The 19,005-nt window shown below is 48.9% G+C and overlaps 1 protein-coding gene across 1 annotated transcript in view; it reads left to right on the top strand.

Moving 5' to 3' along the window:
* The window catches only part of SNX30 (sorting nexin family member 30), a 244,521-nt gene that overhangs the window by 148,431 nt on the left and 77,085 nt on the right, over positions 1 to 19,005 (top strand). The window contains exon 3 of the mRNA XM_078676636.1: positions 5,013 to 5,123. Coding sequence (XP_078532762.1) covers positions 5,013 to 5,123 — 111 coding nt within the window. The remainder of the gene's footprint in view (positions 1 to 5,012; positions 5,124 to 19,005) is intronic.

Below are 19,005 nucleotides of genomic sequence, written 5' to 3'. Positions count from 1 at the left end.
TCTGTGTGTGTGTGTGGCTGTGTGTGTGTGTGGCTGTGTGTGTGTGTGGCTGTGTGTGTGTGTGTGGCTGTGTGTGTGTGTGGCTGTGGGTGTGTGGCTGTGGCTGTGGGTGTGTGGCTGTGGATGTGTGTGTGTGGCTCTGCGTGTGTGTGTGGCTCTGCGTGTGTGTGTGGCTCTGCGTGTGTGTGTGGCTCTGCGTGTGTGTGTGTGGCTCTGCGTGTGTGTGTGTGTGTGGCTCTGCGTGTGTGTGTGTGTGTGGCTCTGCGTGTGTGTGTGTGTGTGGCTCTGTGTGTGTGTGTGTGGCTCTGCGTGTGTGTGTGTGGCTCTGCGTGTGTGTGTGTGGCTCTGCGTGTGTGTGTGTGGCTCTGCGTGTGTGTGTGGCTCTGCGTGTGTGTGTGTGGCTCTGCGTGTGTGTGTGTGGCTCTGCGTGTGTGGCTCTGCGCGTGTGTGTGTGGCTCTGTGTGTGTGTGGGCAAATGCAATAGGAGATTAAGCTATTGGCATTGTAAATGACAATGCCATTTATTTATCTGATTTCAAAACCAACACATAAATAAACAAGCATTTACAATGCAACGGTTTCGCCTTTGGAAAAGTTTGAGTTATTGGCATTGTAAATGACAACATTTGTATTTGTGTTGGTTTTGAAAACAGATAAATAAATGGCATTGTCATTTACATTGCAAATAGCTTTAACATTTCCAAAGGCGAAACCGTTGCATTGTAACAATACCCTTCATGCCCGCCCGAAGACACGTACCCCACATACACACACAAAACGGCACTCAAAGAAAAGCCTACACTTTTAAAACATACACCCCGAACAGAAACATACCAAAGAAAACATTGCGCATACCCTCTCTCCAATGGAAACGGACAAAAACACAGACTACTTCTAAGTAAACAACTCATAGCCTTAAAAAGCAACACAAATCCCGAAAAAACGTAGACAATGCACAAGAGCACAACCTACCGAAAATACTTCCCAAAAGAAAACCACCGCATACCCCCCTCATAAAGGAACGAACACTGACTACTCAAGTACCATATACCCCAAAACACATAGTCTCCGCCAAAGTCTCCCATGCCCGTACAGAAGCCCATAACCCGTATATCCTCTAAAATAATACACTCTGCAATACTGCCTCGATTATCTACCCCCCCCCCAAATCCTCCTCCTTCCACCCAAAGCAGACACAGCTGCAGTTCCTTACCGGCCACAGGCTGCAGCCACACCAACGACAACAGCAGGGCGTCCAGCCCCCGCAGGCTCTGCAAGGGGACACCGGGGCAGCTAGTGGAGGGGGCAGGCAAGCCGTCCCATGGACAGAGTCTGTGCACAGATACCACGACTGCGTCTCACCTCGCCACTCGTGTTGCCAGGTCTGAAATCCAAAACAAGCACACTCCCCCTTGAAAAGAAGCCCAAAACAAGCGCACGCCCTACCAAAAGAAAATACAAAACAAGCCCTGCCCACAAAAATCACGAACCTGCTTAACTGAGGATAGAGAACAGTAAAGTCTGATTAAAAAAGAAATGTCATGATGTCTTGCCAATTTACCATAAAGCCTTTTGAAACTGTATTTAGAAAGCTTTAAAAGCGCAAACATTTTCCATCCTTCGTAAATGTAACCCCTGCGAGGGAGGACTGAAAGCACAGACTCAATGCAGCCCAAAATGTGCAAGTGAATGAGACTTCTGGAGCAACTGTCTACAGCCTGTAAGTTCTGGCTTACCTTTTCGTTATATTGTGCAATTATTCTGGTTTGGCATTAGTATGGTTCTTATTTGTGATCAACGTAAGCTAATTCATCCACGTTTTTCAGAAAGTACTATACTCAACATATTGTTCTGATAGAGTCTCTTTATTATAAGTTATCCGAGGGTGGTGAACTCCTTAGCAACACCTTTGTTTTGTTCCATTTCTGTAACAGTTCTCTCATGTAACGTAACTGGTTCTATTGTACAGTGCTCTGACACCTAAAAATGCTTTAAATAAATAAAATAATAAATAAATAAAAATACTAGTGATTCTACTCCCCGTCACATATGCTCTAAGTCTAAACAATGATTGCCCTGGAGTATATACAGCCGGCTTCTTATTGGTGGGAACAGCCGAAGCTGTCACTCACAGCTGGTCTTCGGGGTGCCGGGCTGTAAGAGAAGCCTCAAAACAAGAGTCTCGGGGAGGCGGAGGCTAAATGATCACCCCTGTCCTCACCTAAAAACATATCTAGCGGATTGGGCTAAAAAAGTTAAAAAATAACCAGCTTCTCTTTAAACAAGATACCCTTGGCACCTACACCTTTACACTTAATATATCATGCGCACATAACCCTGCTGGCCTGTCAGTGACATCTCGACTAACCTATAGCTGCGAAACGTTGGGTAGCAACATTACTTTAATTGGCCACCGTACCGCTTGGCCTTCGCCCATCTCTTTTTGAGCCAATAGATATCCTCCGAAGGGAATGGGGCGGAGGAAAGTCGGTGTATGTATTTGTTGTTCTCACACAAGCGCGCGGTTGAGTTTGGTTGCCGGGCGCCAGACAACAGCTGTGAAGGGGAAGACCAATGGCAGCAGAGCCCTACTGACGAATGAATAGGGAGTCCACGAAGCCAGCATGGGAGTTCTGCGGAGAAGGATGACATGTAAACAAACTGAAGCTTCGTCTTAAAGGGGCAGCGCGAGGAAATCGAACCGAAAGGATTACCGTGTATCCTCTGGCCTAGTCAACATGATGACGCATCGCGCTTTAACGCGATTACAGTGATGTCATTCCAGTTAGGTTATTATACGGCGAGGCTACGGCCCGTTAAGGCAAACTGTTTAATAAATAAGAATTCACAGGCGTATCGATCATACCTGTAAACGGGAGAGGACACGGACGGCGGGAGGAGGGCGGGAGAAGACACGGACGGCGGGAGGGGGCGGGAGAGGACACGGACGGCGGGAGGAGGGCGGGAGAAGACACGGACGGCGGGAGGAGGGCGGGAGAAGACACGGACGGCGGGAGGAGGGCGGGAGAAGACACGGACGGCGGGAGGGGGCGGGAGAGGACACGGACGGCGGGAAACGTGCACAGGACAGCGAGGGGGGGCGGAAAGGCACACAGAGGGGGCGGGAATGGACAGCGCATCTGAAATCACTTTCAGTGAAAGGGGAGGGAACGGAAAAAACGTAACTCCGCCCAGGGAAAAAATCTCGGGAACGCCCCCGAATCTGGTCCGGCCTTGACGGACAGATCCGGCACTCAATGGCTAGCCTCCATTTATGGAGCTAGCCAATGAGAGCCGGGGGACGTTCCCGAAGTGCTTATTGTCGACATAGGATTTCACCTGCGCTGAAGAGCTGCGCAGAGCGCAGCCTTCGGCAGGCGAAACCCAAAAAGTTGTCATTTACAATGCCAATAGCTCTAACTTTTGCAAAGGCAAGACCGTTGCATTGTAAATGCTTGTTAATTCTTCCAATAAGGTCTCGTTTTGATGTTGCAACGGTGTTCGATTCCATTGGTGTCTTCTCTGCTTTTTTTTTTTTTTACTCGTCTGTTTCATTGCCTAGTCTGTTTTTTTGTTTTTGTTTGTGTGTGTATGTAGGGTTATATATCGTAATCCTAGCTGCAAAGCAATAAGAAGCAGGACCAAAGGTTGAGATGAGGGCATTTGAGGGAGGGGAGTGCAGCCAGGACAAGAGAAAGTTATCAGCGGGGGGGGGGGGGGGGGAAAGGGGGTCAAGATATGCAGGCCTACATGTAAATGAAATCTTTGAGGATCGTCCATTCCTTCCTGAAGCACAGGAGTGAGGGAGCTTGACAGATCTCAGACCTATTTTTGATTAGCATTGTGGTCCCTGCACACATTGGTATTTTGGTTGCGGTCCTACTTCATATTGATGTGTGACTATAAGTGCCCTTTACAGCTCAAATTTAACACAAATTCTTGGACCAAACATCACAGCTGTACTTCACCTTTCTCGACCAGTGGTATTTCATCTTTTGACTTCTGTGGACCCTCACTTAATTATTAATGGAACCTGGGTCCCCCACTGAATCGTTAGTGGAACCTGGGGATCCCGACCGAAAAATGGTCAATGATTTGAACCCCAAAACACCGTGCCACACTTGATGATGTAGGTGTTTATTGGCTAAAATAGAGTGTTCCTGAACTTGTTAACCAGGCCTTATCGTGGAAGACATGAAGTGTCTAGACCCTCGGATGGCCTCCCTCATACAAAGTTGGTGGCACCGATTTGACTGCAGGGTGAAGCTACTACGCCTCCTTTTAGCTGGTCGGGCCTATGAAGCCCTACGAGATGGAATTTGATACTTACAGGCTTCCGTTGCATGTAGGTGGAGTGGGCTGGCAGTGAGTGCAAGCGAAGCATCATGATTGTGACATTATGACATTATGGCTATGAAGGGGTCATTGTGTTCAGTGGAATCGCTGCCTGTCTCTGGACCTTGTAGAAACTATTTTGTTTGGTTTCGGTTGTGGGAACCCAATACAAATATTAACAACATAAAAATCGAAGTGCTCCGCGTCTCGCATAAAAATAATGTTGGTGATGTATAAAAGTACTAAACCGGCATACCTATATATTTTGGAATGTGTCCCGCTGCTTCCCGCCCAAACAAGTCTTTAGTTTTGATACCGCTAAAGTGCAATATATATATATATATATATATATATATATATATATATATATATATATATATATATATATATATATATATATATTTTGCCTGGTCTGTTCAGATACTGAGTTTCAAGCAAACCAGACATCCGCCCCCTCAGCTTCCCTCCCCCTCCCTCCTCTGCGGCATGCCAGCGCCCCCACCTGGAGTTCAGCTGAGTTTACCCTCTGCTGCTTGTCAAGGTTTGCGTGCACTGTCTGCACACACAGCAGCTCTGCCTCTACTAGCTGGCGGCTCACCAGGGAGGGGAAGAGGGAAGCCTTGCGGCCTCGAAGTGAACACAGCCTAACCTTGTTTTCATTCTCTTCCTATTTTTAGACCACCAGGGCAGAGTTTGACCTGCCGGAGTACTCGGTACGCAGAAGGTACCAGGATTTTGATTGGCTGAGGATTAAACTCGAAGAATCGCAACCCACGCATCTCATTCCCGTAGGTAGTTGCCCAGAATGGATTGTTTTTCAGTATATTTTATTCGTTGTGATTTGCCTTTGTGTGTTGTATATATTTCTAGATATATATATATATATATATATATCTAGATATACATATATATGTACACGCAAACCTATATATTTCTGTATGGTATTTGTTTGGTTTATTTTGCTTACCTTTATGTGAGATATTCACTGTTTGGGACTACCCAATTAACTTTATAATACGTCAAGAAAAAATTATGCACCGTAGGGTTATTTAGAAAATAGTTTAAATATATTTATATATTGCTTACAACCCCTGACCCCCGACAAGGCATTAAAACACTTTTTCACCAAGTACCCCGGTACTCCGCAAAATGTATTTATTTTGTTTTGTACAGCATCGTCTCATCACCTTAGGGCCACCTCGTATTGATTGTGGGTTATTAGTAGTAAGACCAGGGCATAAGAGCCAATACATTTCTGGGGGGAGGGGGGGAGCGAGAGACGACTTTTGGACTTTCCAGTGACCCTATAAAAATCGCTCACTGTTTGAGAGCCACATGCTCCATTAAACAAATACAATTGCATGGTTTTGTAGTGAAACATTGATAAAAGCGGGCATGTAGTGTGCAATCATCCGGACCCAACACTAGGCGGCGATCTATGCTATAGATATGAATGTCAGCAGCCCTACATGCCTCGAACAGATGCATACTGGTAAGTAGCATATTCATTTACATTCATAAAGTAATTAGACCAAATGTGAAAAAACATGTTTTTGATTCTTACATCTTCATGCACCAAGCAAACAAAGGTGGGACGAAAAAAAGGAAGAATAAACTGAATGTTCTTCATCGTTCCTAAACCTTAAAATGCAATGGACTAATATTAGAGTGTATTGGAGACAGGCTGCAGGCACACAGCGCTGTAAGAGCAGAGGAATGTCCATTTTCTAAAAGTGGCATATCTAAAATAGTAATATAAAATCCAACCTTACCAGTAAAGAGGATTTGTTATCAGTCGAAAGATCTAAAACATGACACAGCTACTTCTTTTTAACCTGGAATTGCAGCTTAATATAGTGTATCAAGGAATTCCCAATGTTAATGTACAAGAGGAGTAGCCCTCACAGTAGTGGAAAACGAATGTAGGTGTTTTTCACTACGAGGACATGCAAAACCTAAGTTACATAGCACCCTGCCCTACGAGCTAACTAGGACCTATCTTAGGGGTGACGTGTAATAAAAAGGAAGTTTAAGGCTTGGCAAGGGGTTTTTAATATCAAGGCAACATGGCAGTAACACTGCACACACAGGCTCTGCAGTGGCACGCCTGAGACATGTTTAAAGGGCTACTTGTGTGTGTGGCACCATCAGTGCTGTAGGCCCATTAGTGGCATTTAATCTACAGGCCCTGGGTTTACTGTACAAGGTACTTAGAAGTAAATTATATATGCCAGTTGTGTATACACCAATGTTACCATGTTTAGGCAAGAAGTACACGCACTATTCAGCAGTGGTAAAGTGCTCAGAGTCCCAAGTCCAACAAAAAGAGTCTGCAAAAAAGGGGAGGTACTCAGGCAAAAAGTTTGGGTGAAGACCACCCTAAGGCTGCTGGCAGGTCTAATAGTATGGTATAGGATTCTGTGTGTCTGTTTGAGTATTGAAGACAGTCCGATCCCTTTTGGAAGCCCCTGGTTTAGAATGGCACAAGTAGGAGAGCAAGAATAGTTTCTCGAACACTGAAGTTGATCTCCTGCCACCTTGTGGCTGGAGGGTGGAGAAACCCTTAATGCATCGCAAAGTATACAACACAATACAGAAACATTTGACTCAGGAAAGTTTTCCTAGTTGCAAAATGGGATTAATACGTTGGGAAATAGGATTTACACGCTGCAAACAGATATTTACCAAAATCTTTGGTATGTGAACACTGAGTCAACGGATGTCATCATCAGTGATGTCACTGACCATGTCAAGAGTGATGTAATATGTGAGATCATAAGCAGTGCATTGCGGGGGTGCTAGTTATAGTTTTTTTTTTTGAAACTTTATTTATCATTTTCCAAAAGAAATACAATAATAAAGGTAAACATGCATGATGAAAACATACAGATGATTCATAATGTGTCACTCCAGTCACATACATATAGTATACAATAATCCGAACATACTCAAATATTATTCTCGGGCCAAGGGGAAAGGCACATGGGGGGGCGCAATGCCAGTGGTAGACCTTAGAGGGAGCGAAATCCCACCTTTGTAACTACTGGGAATGGACATCACCTGAGCCTCCCAATCCACTGGAAGAAAAGGGCAAAAGAAACAGGGGTACCGTGCAATGCAATATACAAATCAAGTGACAAAGGTAGTAACCCTGCACAATCCTTCAATCAATCCCCTCGGGACCAATATCATGAGTAGGGGTAGTCTGGCTCTTGGCCATGGCGCCGGCGATATATGAGCGGTATGGGCCCCAAATATCATTGGGTCTGGAAGTAGAGGGAACCATTGTGGAGTACTCCTCACTGTTGGCGTTGCAGTGCGCCAAGCTCCGGAGCTAGGAACCGTGTAACGGGGGGCGACGGTCACACCATCGCAATGCCACCTCGCGCTTAGCCAATAAAAAACCCAGCGCTGCTAGCCTACGCACCGCCCTTGGGAATTCGGCCATGTAACCCAAAAGGGCAATCTCCGGGATAGGAACCAGATTCAGGAGCAGCATATCACCAAGTGTGCGATGCACCTGGGACCAATAATCATGGATCACCGGGCACGACCACAAGAGGTGCGCAAAGTCCACAAAGGGCCCACCGCACTTGGGGCAAGCGTGGGGTCTTGCTGGGTCTAACCTATGCAGTCGCACTGGAGTGTAATATAATCTACGCAGGAATTTAAAGTGTGGAAGCTTATGTTTACTATTTAGAGAGATGTCTTTGGTCGCCCTACAGCACCACTGCCACTGTTCATCTGAAATAGGGTAACCCAAATCTGCCTCCCATTCGGCCCGCACCCCTTGATCCGGGGAAGGGAGAAGTACGCAGCACATATGATACAACTTAGATACCAAATGATTGCCCGATGTATGTTGAATGAGAAAGGTGATGGGGGTCATCTCTTCAGGAGGGAGGGGGAACGAGGGGAACGAGGCACGCAGTAAAGAGCGCAGCCTGGTAAGCACAAAGGAGTCCATAAATGATCGCACCGTGAAGCGATGATCTTCTGTGAGTGAGAAGGCATGACCGTCAGGGAACAAGTCCCCAATAGTAGAGATGTGGAATTTGGTTAAAGTTTGCCGTTATTGGTAGCCAGGTGGGATTGGGCAATGGGAGGGCAGGAGAGTACAGCTGGTCAAGACCAATAAGTTGGCGCAGTCTTCCCCACGCCCAGCAGGTTGATGAAACAGTTTGAATATCTCGTGGGTCTCTAGGATAGCCCGACGGTAGAGTGGTGGATAGCGACCCTGGCAAAACCAAGTCGGTTTCCGGTTTCAGATAAATAATCCGAGCGTCAGGGTGGAACCATGGGTATGCGTACGAGCATTGTGCTACCAAAAAATAAAGATAAAAATCGGGGACACCAAGTTCACCACGCTCATATGGGAGTGTCAACACGCGCCAGGACACGCGCGGAGTCTTGTTTCCCCACACCAGCTTTAGTAATTAGGGACGTAACTGTGCGAAAAAATTTTGATGAGGGGCACGGGTATATTATTGAACAAATATAAAAACCGTGGCAGTACTATCATTTTAATTATGGCGACGCGCCCAGCCATAGACAATGGGAACAGATTCCACCGTTCAATCTGGCCCTCTAGGGCAGTCAGCGCATTGCTGTAATTTAGTCTGATGATGGATTCAGTATCTAAATGAACTTGGACTCCCAAATATTTCACCGAGTTCCGGTTCCACGTGAGGGGGGAGGGGCTAGACCACTCGGCTGTACTGGGTGTTAGTGGAAATATAACAGATTTATGCCAGTTTATACGCAGGCCCGAAAACTTGCCAAATCGGGTTATTTCCAAGATCAAAGGCTCTAGGTTGAGCTGGGGCTGCCTGACACAGAGAATGGTGTCATCCGCATAAAGCGAAACCAAGAGTGGGCCCGTGCGAAACTGGAGACCGCGGTGTAAGTGCCTCTCCTGAAAATGACGGACCAACGGGTCCATCGCTAAAATGTACAGGGGCGCTAGTTATAGTTAACTCAACTATAACTGCTAAACTTCACCCGTTTTGTACGAGTGCAATCTGAGCCTAACTATAGCGCCCCTGTAACCTTTCGTTTTTTCTGTGACTTTCTAAGATTTATTTAGCTAATTTCTAACTATAATGTCCCTATAACCTTTTTTCTTTCTGTGAATTGCTAAGGTTTTTTAAATGCCAATTCTAACTATCACGTCCCTGTAACCTTTGTTTTTTTTCAGTTAATATCTATGGTTTTTTAAGTAGTAGTCATGTTTGCAGAGTGGTGGAGAAAGGGAGCGGGGCCTCCGACCAGCTCTCGGGAATCCCGCTGTGTAGGACTTACAGGAGGTACCAGGAGGGCTTCTTGGCCCCCAAGGTCGCTCAGGAGTAAAGTGGACTATATCTCCCAACCAGTAGTGCACCAGGAGCTACGTTTGCAGAGTGGTGGAGAAAGTGGGTGAGGCCTCCGAAGACCTCTTAGCAATCCCACTGTGTGGTACTTACTGGAGGTAATAGGAGGGGTAGTTGGCCCCCAAAGACATGCTTGGGGGCCTCCTGGCAAACTACTAATAGGGAAATGAAGTCCCCTTGACTGGTAAGGGTCCTTGGGTGGCAACTACATCTCCTGTTAGCTCCAGCAAGTCCGACACACTGAGTCTGCTGGGAGGTTTTCAGTGGCCACACGCCGTTTCTCAACCACTCTACTTCCTTGACTTTTGTCCCGCTGATTAGGAGCGGTTGACACTTCTTTTAACTGCACCCCCATTTTCGTCCTGCTGAATACTAGCAGCGCTTTTAATTCACTCACCTTCCCTCTAGCAGCCAACTCATCCACTGTGGCCGGACCGCCTGACGGTGCTCCTCAGCGCCCGTGGGCGCCATCTTGGGTGGGTTGGGCGGCGACATCGATCCTCGCCACACCCCCCTCGTCAGCATCCTATTTAAACGTCCATCATGTGTCAGCGCAGCGGGCGCGTCGTAGGCGCGCCGGAGTCGCGCCAGAGTTAAGCCCGTCTGCGCCCGTCCGCGGCCGGCAGGGGCATGGGGCAGGGGATGCTAGCCATATCATCTCATATACCGCCAGGCAACTGAGGGACCTCAACTTACCTGGACAGGCTCCCCCTTTAGTTACCATGGGGAAACTAACCACACTTGGTATCTTAGGCAACCCCCCCCCCCAATATGATCTCCCTATCCCTCCGACCGCCCCCGCACAGAACCATAATACCATTCGGGTACTATATCTAAACACCCGCTCAATGGTCAGACATCAGGCAGATATTTTCACCTTGCTGACGCAAGAAAATCCCGACCTACTCTTGTTGACCGAGTCCTGGCTCACGGAGGACTCCCTCCCTGACATCTTAGCAGCCCTTCCCCCAGATTATTTTATTCTCCATGCTGACCGTATTGCCGACCACCCCGGTGGGGGGGTAGCGGCCATAATTTCAAAACGATTTCATTTCATCTCCTCGTCATCATTCGTACTCTCACAAGTAGAGAATCTGATTATTAACCTGGGGATGGAAGCTGGGGCTTTTTCCTTCGCCCTTCTATATCGCCCTCCCCGACCCATGCCGGATTTTGCTGAGAAACTATGCGAACAGCTGTCTGCCCTTTTGCCATCACATTCTAGTTTCGCCCTATTTGGGGATTTTAATTATTGGTTCAATGAAGCCAATGCTGGGGTACAAGCCACAGCACTATTCGAGACTCTGACAAGTCTGAATATGAGTCAGCATGTTGTCTCACCCACGCATGTAAAAGGCCATATACTAGATCAGGTATGGACTACGAACCTAACTCTCTCACCGCCTTCTACATTTCCATGCGTGTGGTCAGATCACTATATAGTCGACACGACCATCACTCTCAGTGGGCGAGCCAAGGCCCCCTTGATGGCTGGCGGCTCTGCACGCAAATGGAATAACTACGATTCCAAGGGATTTTTAGCCACCCTGGCCTCCACTCGTCCGATTACCTTCCCTTTTGATGATGTTAATAGGATCGACACTAACATCCGTAGCTGGCTAAAAGGGGCTAGTGATCAATTTGCCCCAGTAATTAAGTTCCCCTGCACTAGACATCCTAATGCCAACCGGTGGTTCTCCGACAACCTCAAGAAAATAAAACTCGAGGTACGTCAATTGGAACGTATCTGGAGGCGGGATTATTCCCTTTTATCCAGACAGAGGTATGTAACAGCTCGGAGAGAATACAAATGAGCTATCCTCTCAGCTTAATCGGAGCATATCTCCGATAGAATCCTCTCAGCCACTAATAAATCCCGAGAGGTGTTCAGGATCATGAATGAACTGACCACGGACGACAGGACCCTCCCAGCCCAAACCCCGACTAAAGAGACCTGCGAGGCCCTTAATCTCTTTTTTATCGAGAAGATTATTAAAATAAGACTCTATCGTCCCTGCCTCACAGCCGTCATTATTTCTGGACGCTCCCCTGGATAATCCGTCATCTCTCACTCTGTTTCCCACCCTAGACCCCCCTACCTTAGCGAAATTAGCTATCCGTGTAAAATCTGGTTCCCCGGACGACCACTGTCCTCCTGCTGTACTACGTGATGTTTGCCTTAAGCTGCCTGAATGTATACTACCCCTTTTGAATGCCTCCCTCACCTCTGGCACAGTCCCCAGCTCCTTCAAGGAAGCCACTCTTGTGCCGCTCCTGAAAAAACCAGGGTCTGACGCTGCTGAACCCTCTAACTATCGTCCAATATCCTTGCTGCCTTATCTGTCAAAACTCCTCGAAGCCCATGTCACCTGGTGTCTCTCTAATTTCATCGAGAGCTCTCGCTTCCTTGAGTTCAATCAGGCCGGCTTTAGGCCGGCCCATTCTACGGAAGCTGTCATCCTGGCAGTTATGGACACTTTGAGAGGGAATGCAGACGCCAAGAGACCACAGGCTTTGGTCCTTCTGGACCTATCTGCCGCATTCGACACGGTGGATCATGACATCCTTCTCCACCGTGTCGGACAGGCTGGCATTCAGGGCTCAGCCCTTAGGTGGGTGGAATCTTTCCTGACGGGAAGATCACAAGCTGTACGTCTAGGCCCCTTTACTGCATCAAAATCCCCCATCTCTTGCGGTGTCCCCCAAGGCTCTTCACTTTCCCCGTTATTATTTAATCTTTATCTTCGCCCTTTAATTCACTCCCTCCATAAATTGGGGCGTTACCGTCTTCAATTATGCTGACGATTTGCAGCTCGTCTTCCCACTTGATTCTCCCCAGGCAACCAACAACTTTCACGCCGTTATGACTCATATCCAACAATGGATGAATCTGAACCAGTTAAAACTTAACCCTGGAAAGACTGAGCTACTCCTCCCTGGCTCCAGTGCTGCACACTGGGGTCCGCAGTTCTGGCCCCCTGACTTGGGTCCTCCACCTACACCACTCAAGGCCGTTAGGAGTCTGGGGGTGACGATCGACGCTGAATTGTCACTCAAAGCTCAAGTGGGTGCCACGATCTCTTCGTGTATGTTCCAACTCCGAAAAATCCGGAAGATCAGGCACCTACTCCCACACGCGGCTCTGTGTCAGGTCGTCATGTCCCTTGTCATATCGCGCCTCGACTTTTCTAACTCCCTCTACCACGCACTTCCACGATTCCTCCTGCACCGCCTCCAGGTAGTACAGAATCAGGCAGCCCGCCTCATATTTAAGATCCCTAGGTGGCAATCTGCGAAGCTTTTGCTCCGCAAGCTTCATTGGCTGCCTGTGAAGGAGAGGGCAGCCTTTAAGATGGGCTGCATGGTATTCAAATCTCTTCATTGTCCCTGTCCTGTTTTCTTAAAATCCTTGGTCACCCTGTATCAACCAGCACGTTCCCTCCGCTCAGCCTACCTTCACTTGGTTGTCATCCCCAAATTCAAACTCAATAAATTTGGAGGTCGCCGATTCGCTTTTCTTGCCCCTAAACTTTGGAATTCCTTTCCCCTGGCCATTAAATCCAGCAATTCCCTTCTTCAGTTTAGGAAACTCCTTAAGACTTTTCTGTTCACTCTTTCTGGATAACTCTTTCTGTTCTCACCCTATATGTCCCTCCAGCAAGCGCCAAGAAACCCTCGGGTGTTAGTGCGCTTAAAAAGTATCATTTAACATAACATAACTCTGCAAAGGGTCCTCCTGGCACACTTCTAGCTGGGGGATAAAGTTTCCTTGGCTCTTGAGGGTCCTTGGGTGCCAACTAGCCCTCCTGTTACCACCAGTAAGACCCACACAGCTGGATTGCTGAGAGGTCCTCAGAGGCCATGCCACCTTTCTCTGCCACTCTGCAAATGCGCCTCCTGGTGCACTGCTACTTGGGGGAAGAATTCCACTTTAGTCCTGAGGCCCTCGGGAGGCAAGGGGACGTTATCCCCCCACCAGCAGTGCCCTGAGAGGCGTGTTTGCAGAGTGGTGGAGAAAGGGGTGTGTCCTTTGATTACCTCTCAGCAAACCCGCTGTGTGGGGCTTACTGGAGGTAACAGGAGGTCCTGTTGGCCAATAAGAACCATCAGCAGCCAAGGGGACTATATCTCCCAACCAGCAGTGCGCCAGGAGGCAGGACCTCCGGTGAATTGGCGTTTTTTTATTTTTATTTTATTTTTTAGGAAGGCAGGCCATGTAGTCCTCCCTTCCCTGAACAGCTTTGGGCCCTGGGGACCTCATCACCGAGGCCGGCCTTGCCAATTAAAAAAAGGCGCGCAGTCTGCCTTGCTTTCTTAACAAAAGGCACGTAGCAAACCTAAAAGCACGATGTGTGCTTTCAGAATCACTAATATATATCAGTGATTTGAAAGCACATGTCGTGCTTCTGGACTTGCTGCATGCCTTTTCTCATTAGAGTGCTGCAGTTTGTGTGCCTCTTTGAAAGTTTTCATGTTAAATGCAGCCCCATGTATTAGCATGTCAGGCGCTGTAATTAACATGAAAACTTTTAAAAAAGGCACACACTCTGCACCGCTTTATTAACAGGCATGCTCACGTCGTGTTTTTAGACTTTCTGCATGCCTTTTCTTAATGGAGCATGGCTGCGGGAATTGTCTGCTTTTTTAAAAGTATTCATGTTGGTTGCAGTGCCTGTCATACTTCGACAGGGAGCGATTAACATGAATACTTGTCTCTCGGGCATGTGCTATGTGTGTGCATGCGCTTTAAAGAAGACACTGTGTGCTTGGAGTGACATAGGTGCATGTGCACCTTACAGCCATTGCTGGACATTCTGACTCTGGCCCAGTCTCCTGAAACTTGGAAAACAAAATAGTGTAGTAAGGGGTATGATATGGTATGCCTATCCCCTGGTCATTATGAGGCGTGGTCCCACAGGGCTCAAAAACTAAAAATCCAAAAAGGAAGTATGTGGGGTGGGGGCTTTGTGGCTGGTTACAGGGGGCATTACCGCCTGCGGATTTAAACGCAGGGGCCAACCCCACGTTGTGTATGGCCAAAGGCCGCGTGCTGCGGGGGCGGAGGGGGGGGGCTGAACGTGGCTGTTTGGGTAAGTCCTGGGCACAGAATCAAGCAGCAGCCTGTGCACTGCAGGGATTGGCTGCACGCGTATCATAATAAATATTACCCTATGTTAAAAAAATAATAAAAAATTCACTGAAAAAACAAAGGTTAAAATGGCGTTAAACGTAAATCTTCAAATGATAAAAAAGACTTTAATTCTAAACCCCAAAACCCCCCACTGAAATTAACCAGTTATAACTAATTGACATAAGTATAACTTACCCCACTATGTGCACTGCTTATGACCTCACATGTTACATCACAGGTGACTTCTGAAATCTATGGTGGTGTAAGTTATACTTATGTTAATTGCGTTTAACTGGTGAATTTCAGTGATGTTTTCCATTTAAAATTGGAAGGTTGGGGGGGGTGGCCAAGATGGCGGCAAGGTAGGACGTGTTTCCCTGTCCCTCCGGTGCAGCCTGCCATAAGTCTTGTATATCTCCCCTCCTGGTGCCCATCCGCGCTGGACACTGAGCGTGGCAGTGCCTGCTGACCCCCTGAGATTTGTGGCGGCTCTCTGCATCTGTCTGGGCCGTCCGGCCCTGGCCTTGCTGCGGCCCGGCGGGCCTAGCGGAGAGCTGCTGCTGCAGTGGATCACTATCCTGCAGTGTCCCTGGCTGCTTGGTGGGGTGTCCGGTGGCATATTGGAAGCAGCGACATAGTCCGCTGGCCGAAAGCCCGACCTGCGGAGCTGCCGGGAGAGGGCCGAGATGGAGACCGCGCCGTGGCCGCCTTTTTGCGGTATTGGTGGCGACGGCCTGATGGGACGCGCGGGACCCAAGAACGTGGAAGGCCCATCAGTATTTGGCACACACAGTCCATGCAGCGAGACAGCAGCGGGCGGACCCCCGGTGAGCGTCTGATTGCTCCCGCACCATTGCTGTTCACCATTGCTGTTCAGGGCCGAGGAGTGATGAGGTGAGGGGCGGCGGACCTCTCACTGCGGGTCTCGGTCTGTGTGTCGGCGGACGGTGCGGCGATTCACCGCTGGAGGGGGCGAGGGGGCCTTGCTGGCTACACGTGGGCGATATTACTGTTTGCAGAGGTCCCTGCGCTACCCCCCCGCTTGGCAGGGAGACTTTGTGGCAGAGAAGTAGACTAGGCCCTTCTTCTGTATGTTTGGGGCTGGACTTAGCTGTAGAGGCCGCACTGCGTGACTCCCTCGTAGCGGTGGGGCCTGAGTGGCTGAAGCGGACGTGGGCGCCCCGCCCCTGAGCTGCCATTAACTGGGCTCTGTTGTGGAGCTGGGATCTGATCTGCACTGCTGAGAGCATTGGGCCTGCCCTCGGCCCGCGAGTCGGCGGGCGGCGGCTCTCTGCCCCTGTGCTGTACTTTGCTTCGCCTGTGTGATTCGGGGTGGCCGCCATTACCAAGGTAGTGGAGAACTTTCACCTGCCCTCCGGGGGAGTTATTCGATCCGTGTATCGGCGGACGGTGTGGTGTGGTGCTGAGGTGTAATGGCAGCAGCAAAAGCAGGGGGTTCAGCCGTGCACACTGGGGGATGCTCCCTGCCTGTGAGGCTCCCTTCCCCCTCTATCCTATTGCACTTTGAGGGGCTGTATTCCCAGTGCGGCTTTCTTTGATGAATGAAGGGAGGCCTGGGATCATCAAAACAGCGGAGGCCCTGAGTTTGCTGGCGGAGGCCTGACCCAGCTGCAGCTAGCACAGGGTGTTATTCTGGCGGTGAGAGGCCTGGGAGTGGGAGTGAGTGCAGGGGCTCCCCTTTCTTGATATATACCCCCTTGTGAGTCCGGGGCGCTGGTTTTCCCTTGCTAGCCACGTTGGCCGCGAGGTGCTGCAGGCCTGTGGCTCGCTGCCTGGAGTTTAGGTCCTGGTCCCGCCACGGATAGACGCCAATTGTGTCCCTCGCGGGGTCTGAAGAGACCCTGCCTTGGTTAAGCGCTGCTGCGCATAGGCCCCTGCCTGAGGCGTCATGTCTTCCTCCAGGAATAGAAAGGACAAGCCCCTGAAGGATCTCCTGCAGAAGTTGACGGGACAATACGCCTCTCAGCTGGAATCTAAGTCACCACAACTTGAGGACCATGATACGCCGGCGACCAAAGCTTTTATGATCGAACTGTTCTCGGCCATAAAGGAGGACATTCTGGAGCTTCGCTCCCAGCTTTCTTCTAACCTAAGAGAAATCCGGCGTGATGTGGATGCCATTAGAGAGCGAGTGGCGACCTTGGAAGAGCACGACTTAGGACAAGAGGACGATCTCAACCAACTCCAACAAGATGTGATTCGCCTCATGGAGCAGAATCTGGATCTCCAGGCCCACGCTGAGGACCTAGAAAACCGGTCCAGGCGTAACATCATCAGAATCCGGGCGGTTCCTTGGACAGGAGAAGGCGAAAACCTTCGTGCATACGTCTGCGATCTCGTTCATCAGATCTTGGGTGAAGACGGGGATCAGGAAATACAGATGGATCATGTTCATCGTGTAGGCTTCCCACGTGGTGCTAAGGCTCCCCCGCCGGACATACTTGTCTGTGTCTATGACTTCCAACTCAAGGAGCGAATTCTACGCAAGGCCTGAGATCTCAACCCTGTGCAGTTCCGTGGTCATCAGCCTGCACTCTTCCAGGATTTGGCGGCCTCCACCTTGACCAAACGTAGGGACTTTAAGCCCATCACTAACCATCTTTGGGAACAAGGCATCCCCTACTCATGGGGCCATCCATTTCGCCTCATCTTCAAGCACCAGGGCAAGCTCCTGCAGATCCGCTCTGTGGAAGTCGCTTACGATGTATTGGGACTGGAGCAGCCTTCTCCTCAGCCTAGGAACAACGGATCTCCTTCAAGGCGACGCAGGCGCTCCACCGACTGGCAGCGCATCGGGAAATCACCTCCCCATCAAAACCGAACACGTCCACTAGAATGCTGGAGAGAGAGGCGGCTCTTACTTCGGTGGCACAGGTGACGGATATTACAGGCGTCCCTTAATATGGTGTAACCATGTGGGTGGTCTGTGGCCTTGAATTGGATGAGTTCAAATAGTTGTACATTATTGAATGGTGTTTTGGTACCAGGACTTTACAAAGGTCCTAAATAATACAGGACTTTTGGGTGACTGCTGAGTGATGTTGGTTGAAGTGTTGATTCCCCAAAACCCAAGAATTAGAATGATCTGAAGGAAGAGGAAATGCAGAGGGCACTAACACAGCTGCAAGCCGGGAATGCCCCGGGCCCAAGCGGCCTCCCAGCTGAATTCCTAAAGAAAATGTCTAGTACGATTATTGCGCAGTTACACAAATTATGGTGGCAGGGATGCCTCTTCCCAAAGCAGGGAAACCTGCAGACAGATGGGATTCCTGCTACCAGATCTCGCTTCTTAAATCAGATGGCAAAGTACTGGCCAAGGTATAGCTAATAGACTGAGAGAAGTAATCTTAGACCTGACTCATCCAGATCGGGCTGAGCTCATGCCACATAGATAGACTAAACTGAACCTCCGCCGACTATACAACACTATAGTATGGTAGAGGGGGCAACAATATCATTGGCCGGCGTGTTCCTAGCCGCCAATAAGGCCTTTGATTCGGTGTAATGGTTCTTCCTCTTTGCTGTTGTGGGAAAAAATGGGATTCAAACCCAAATTTCTGGCCTGGTTTAAGCAGTTCTACATGAACCCCAGGGCATGACTTAAAGTGAGCGGAATTCTATCTCATGAATCCCTATAAAGAGTGGCACGAGACAGGGCAGCCCCCTGTCTCCCCTGCTATTTACTTTAGCAGTAGAGCCCATGGTGGAATGGATAAGTGTTAATGCCTTGATTTGGGGCTGGCCATGGGAAATGACTTGGGAAGAACGGCTAACCCCATTATGCGGATGACTTCCACCTATATCTGGCAGACCTGGGGATATCCCTAACGAGAGTGGGGGAGATCTTTGAGTTTTACAAGAGGTATTCAGGCTGCGAATAAATTGGGAAAAATCTTGGTTATTCCCACTGGGTAACGTCTATAAGCCTCCACATGCCAATGACAGTTGCAGATCGATGCTTTAAATATCTGGTACTCTGGATGTCTAAAGAAGAGAGCATGCACTATGAAGACAATCTGTCCCCAGTGCTCCGTAGTTTGGAGATAGATGTTAAACTTTGGAGGGCACTACCACGGGCAGCGATCTTTAAAATGATCGCTCTGCTGAGATTTATGTATATTTTACAAATCACGTCTTACGTGATACTAA

The sequence above is a fragment of the Lissotriton helveticus genome, chromosome 2_1 (assembly GCF_964261635.1).
Source record: "Lissotriton helveticus chromosome 2_1, aLisHel1.1, whole genome shotgun sequence".
NCBI classification, from domain to species: Eukaryota; Metazoa; Chordata; class Amphibia; order Caudata; family Salamandridae; genus Lissotriton; species Lissotriton helveticus.
This window is presented reverse-complemented; position numbering and strand designations above follow the sequence as displayed.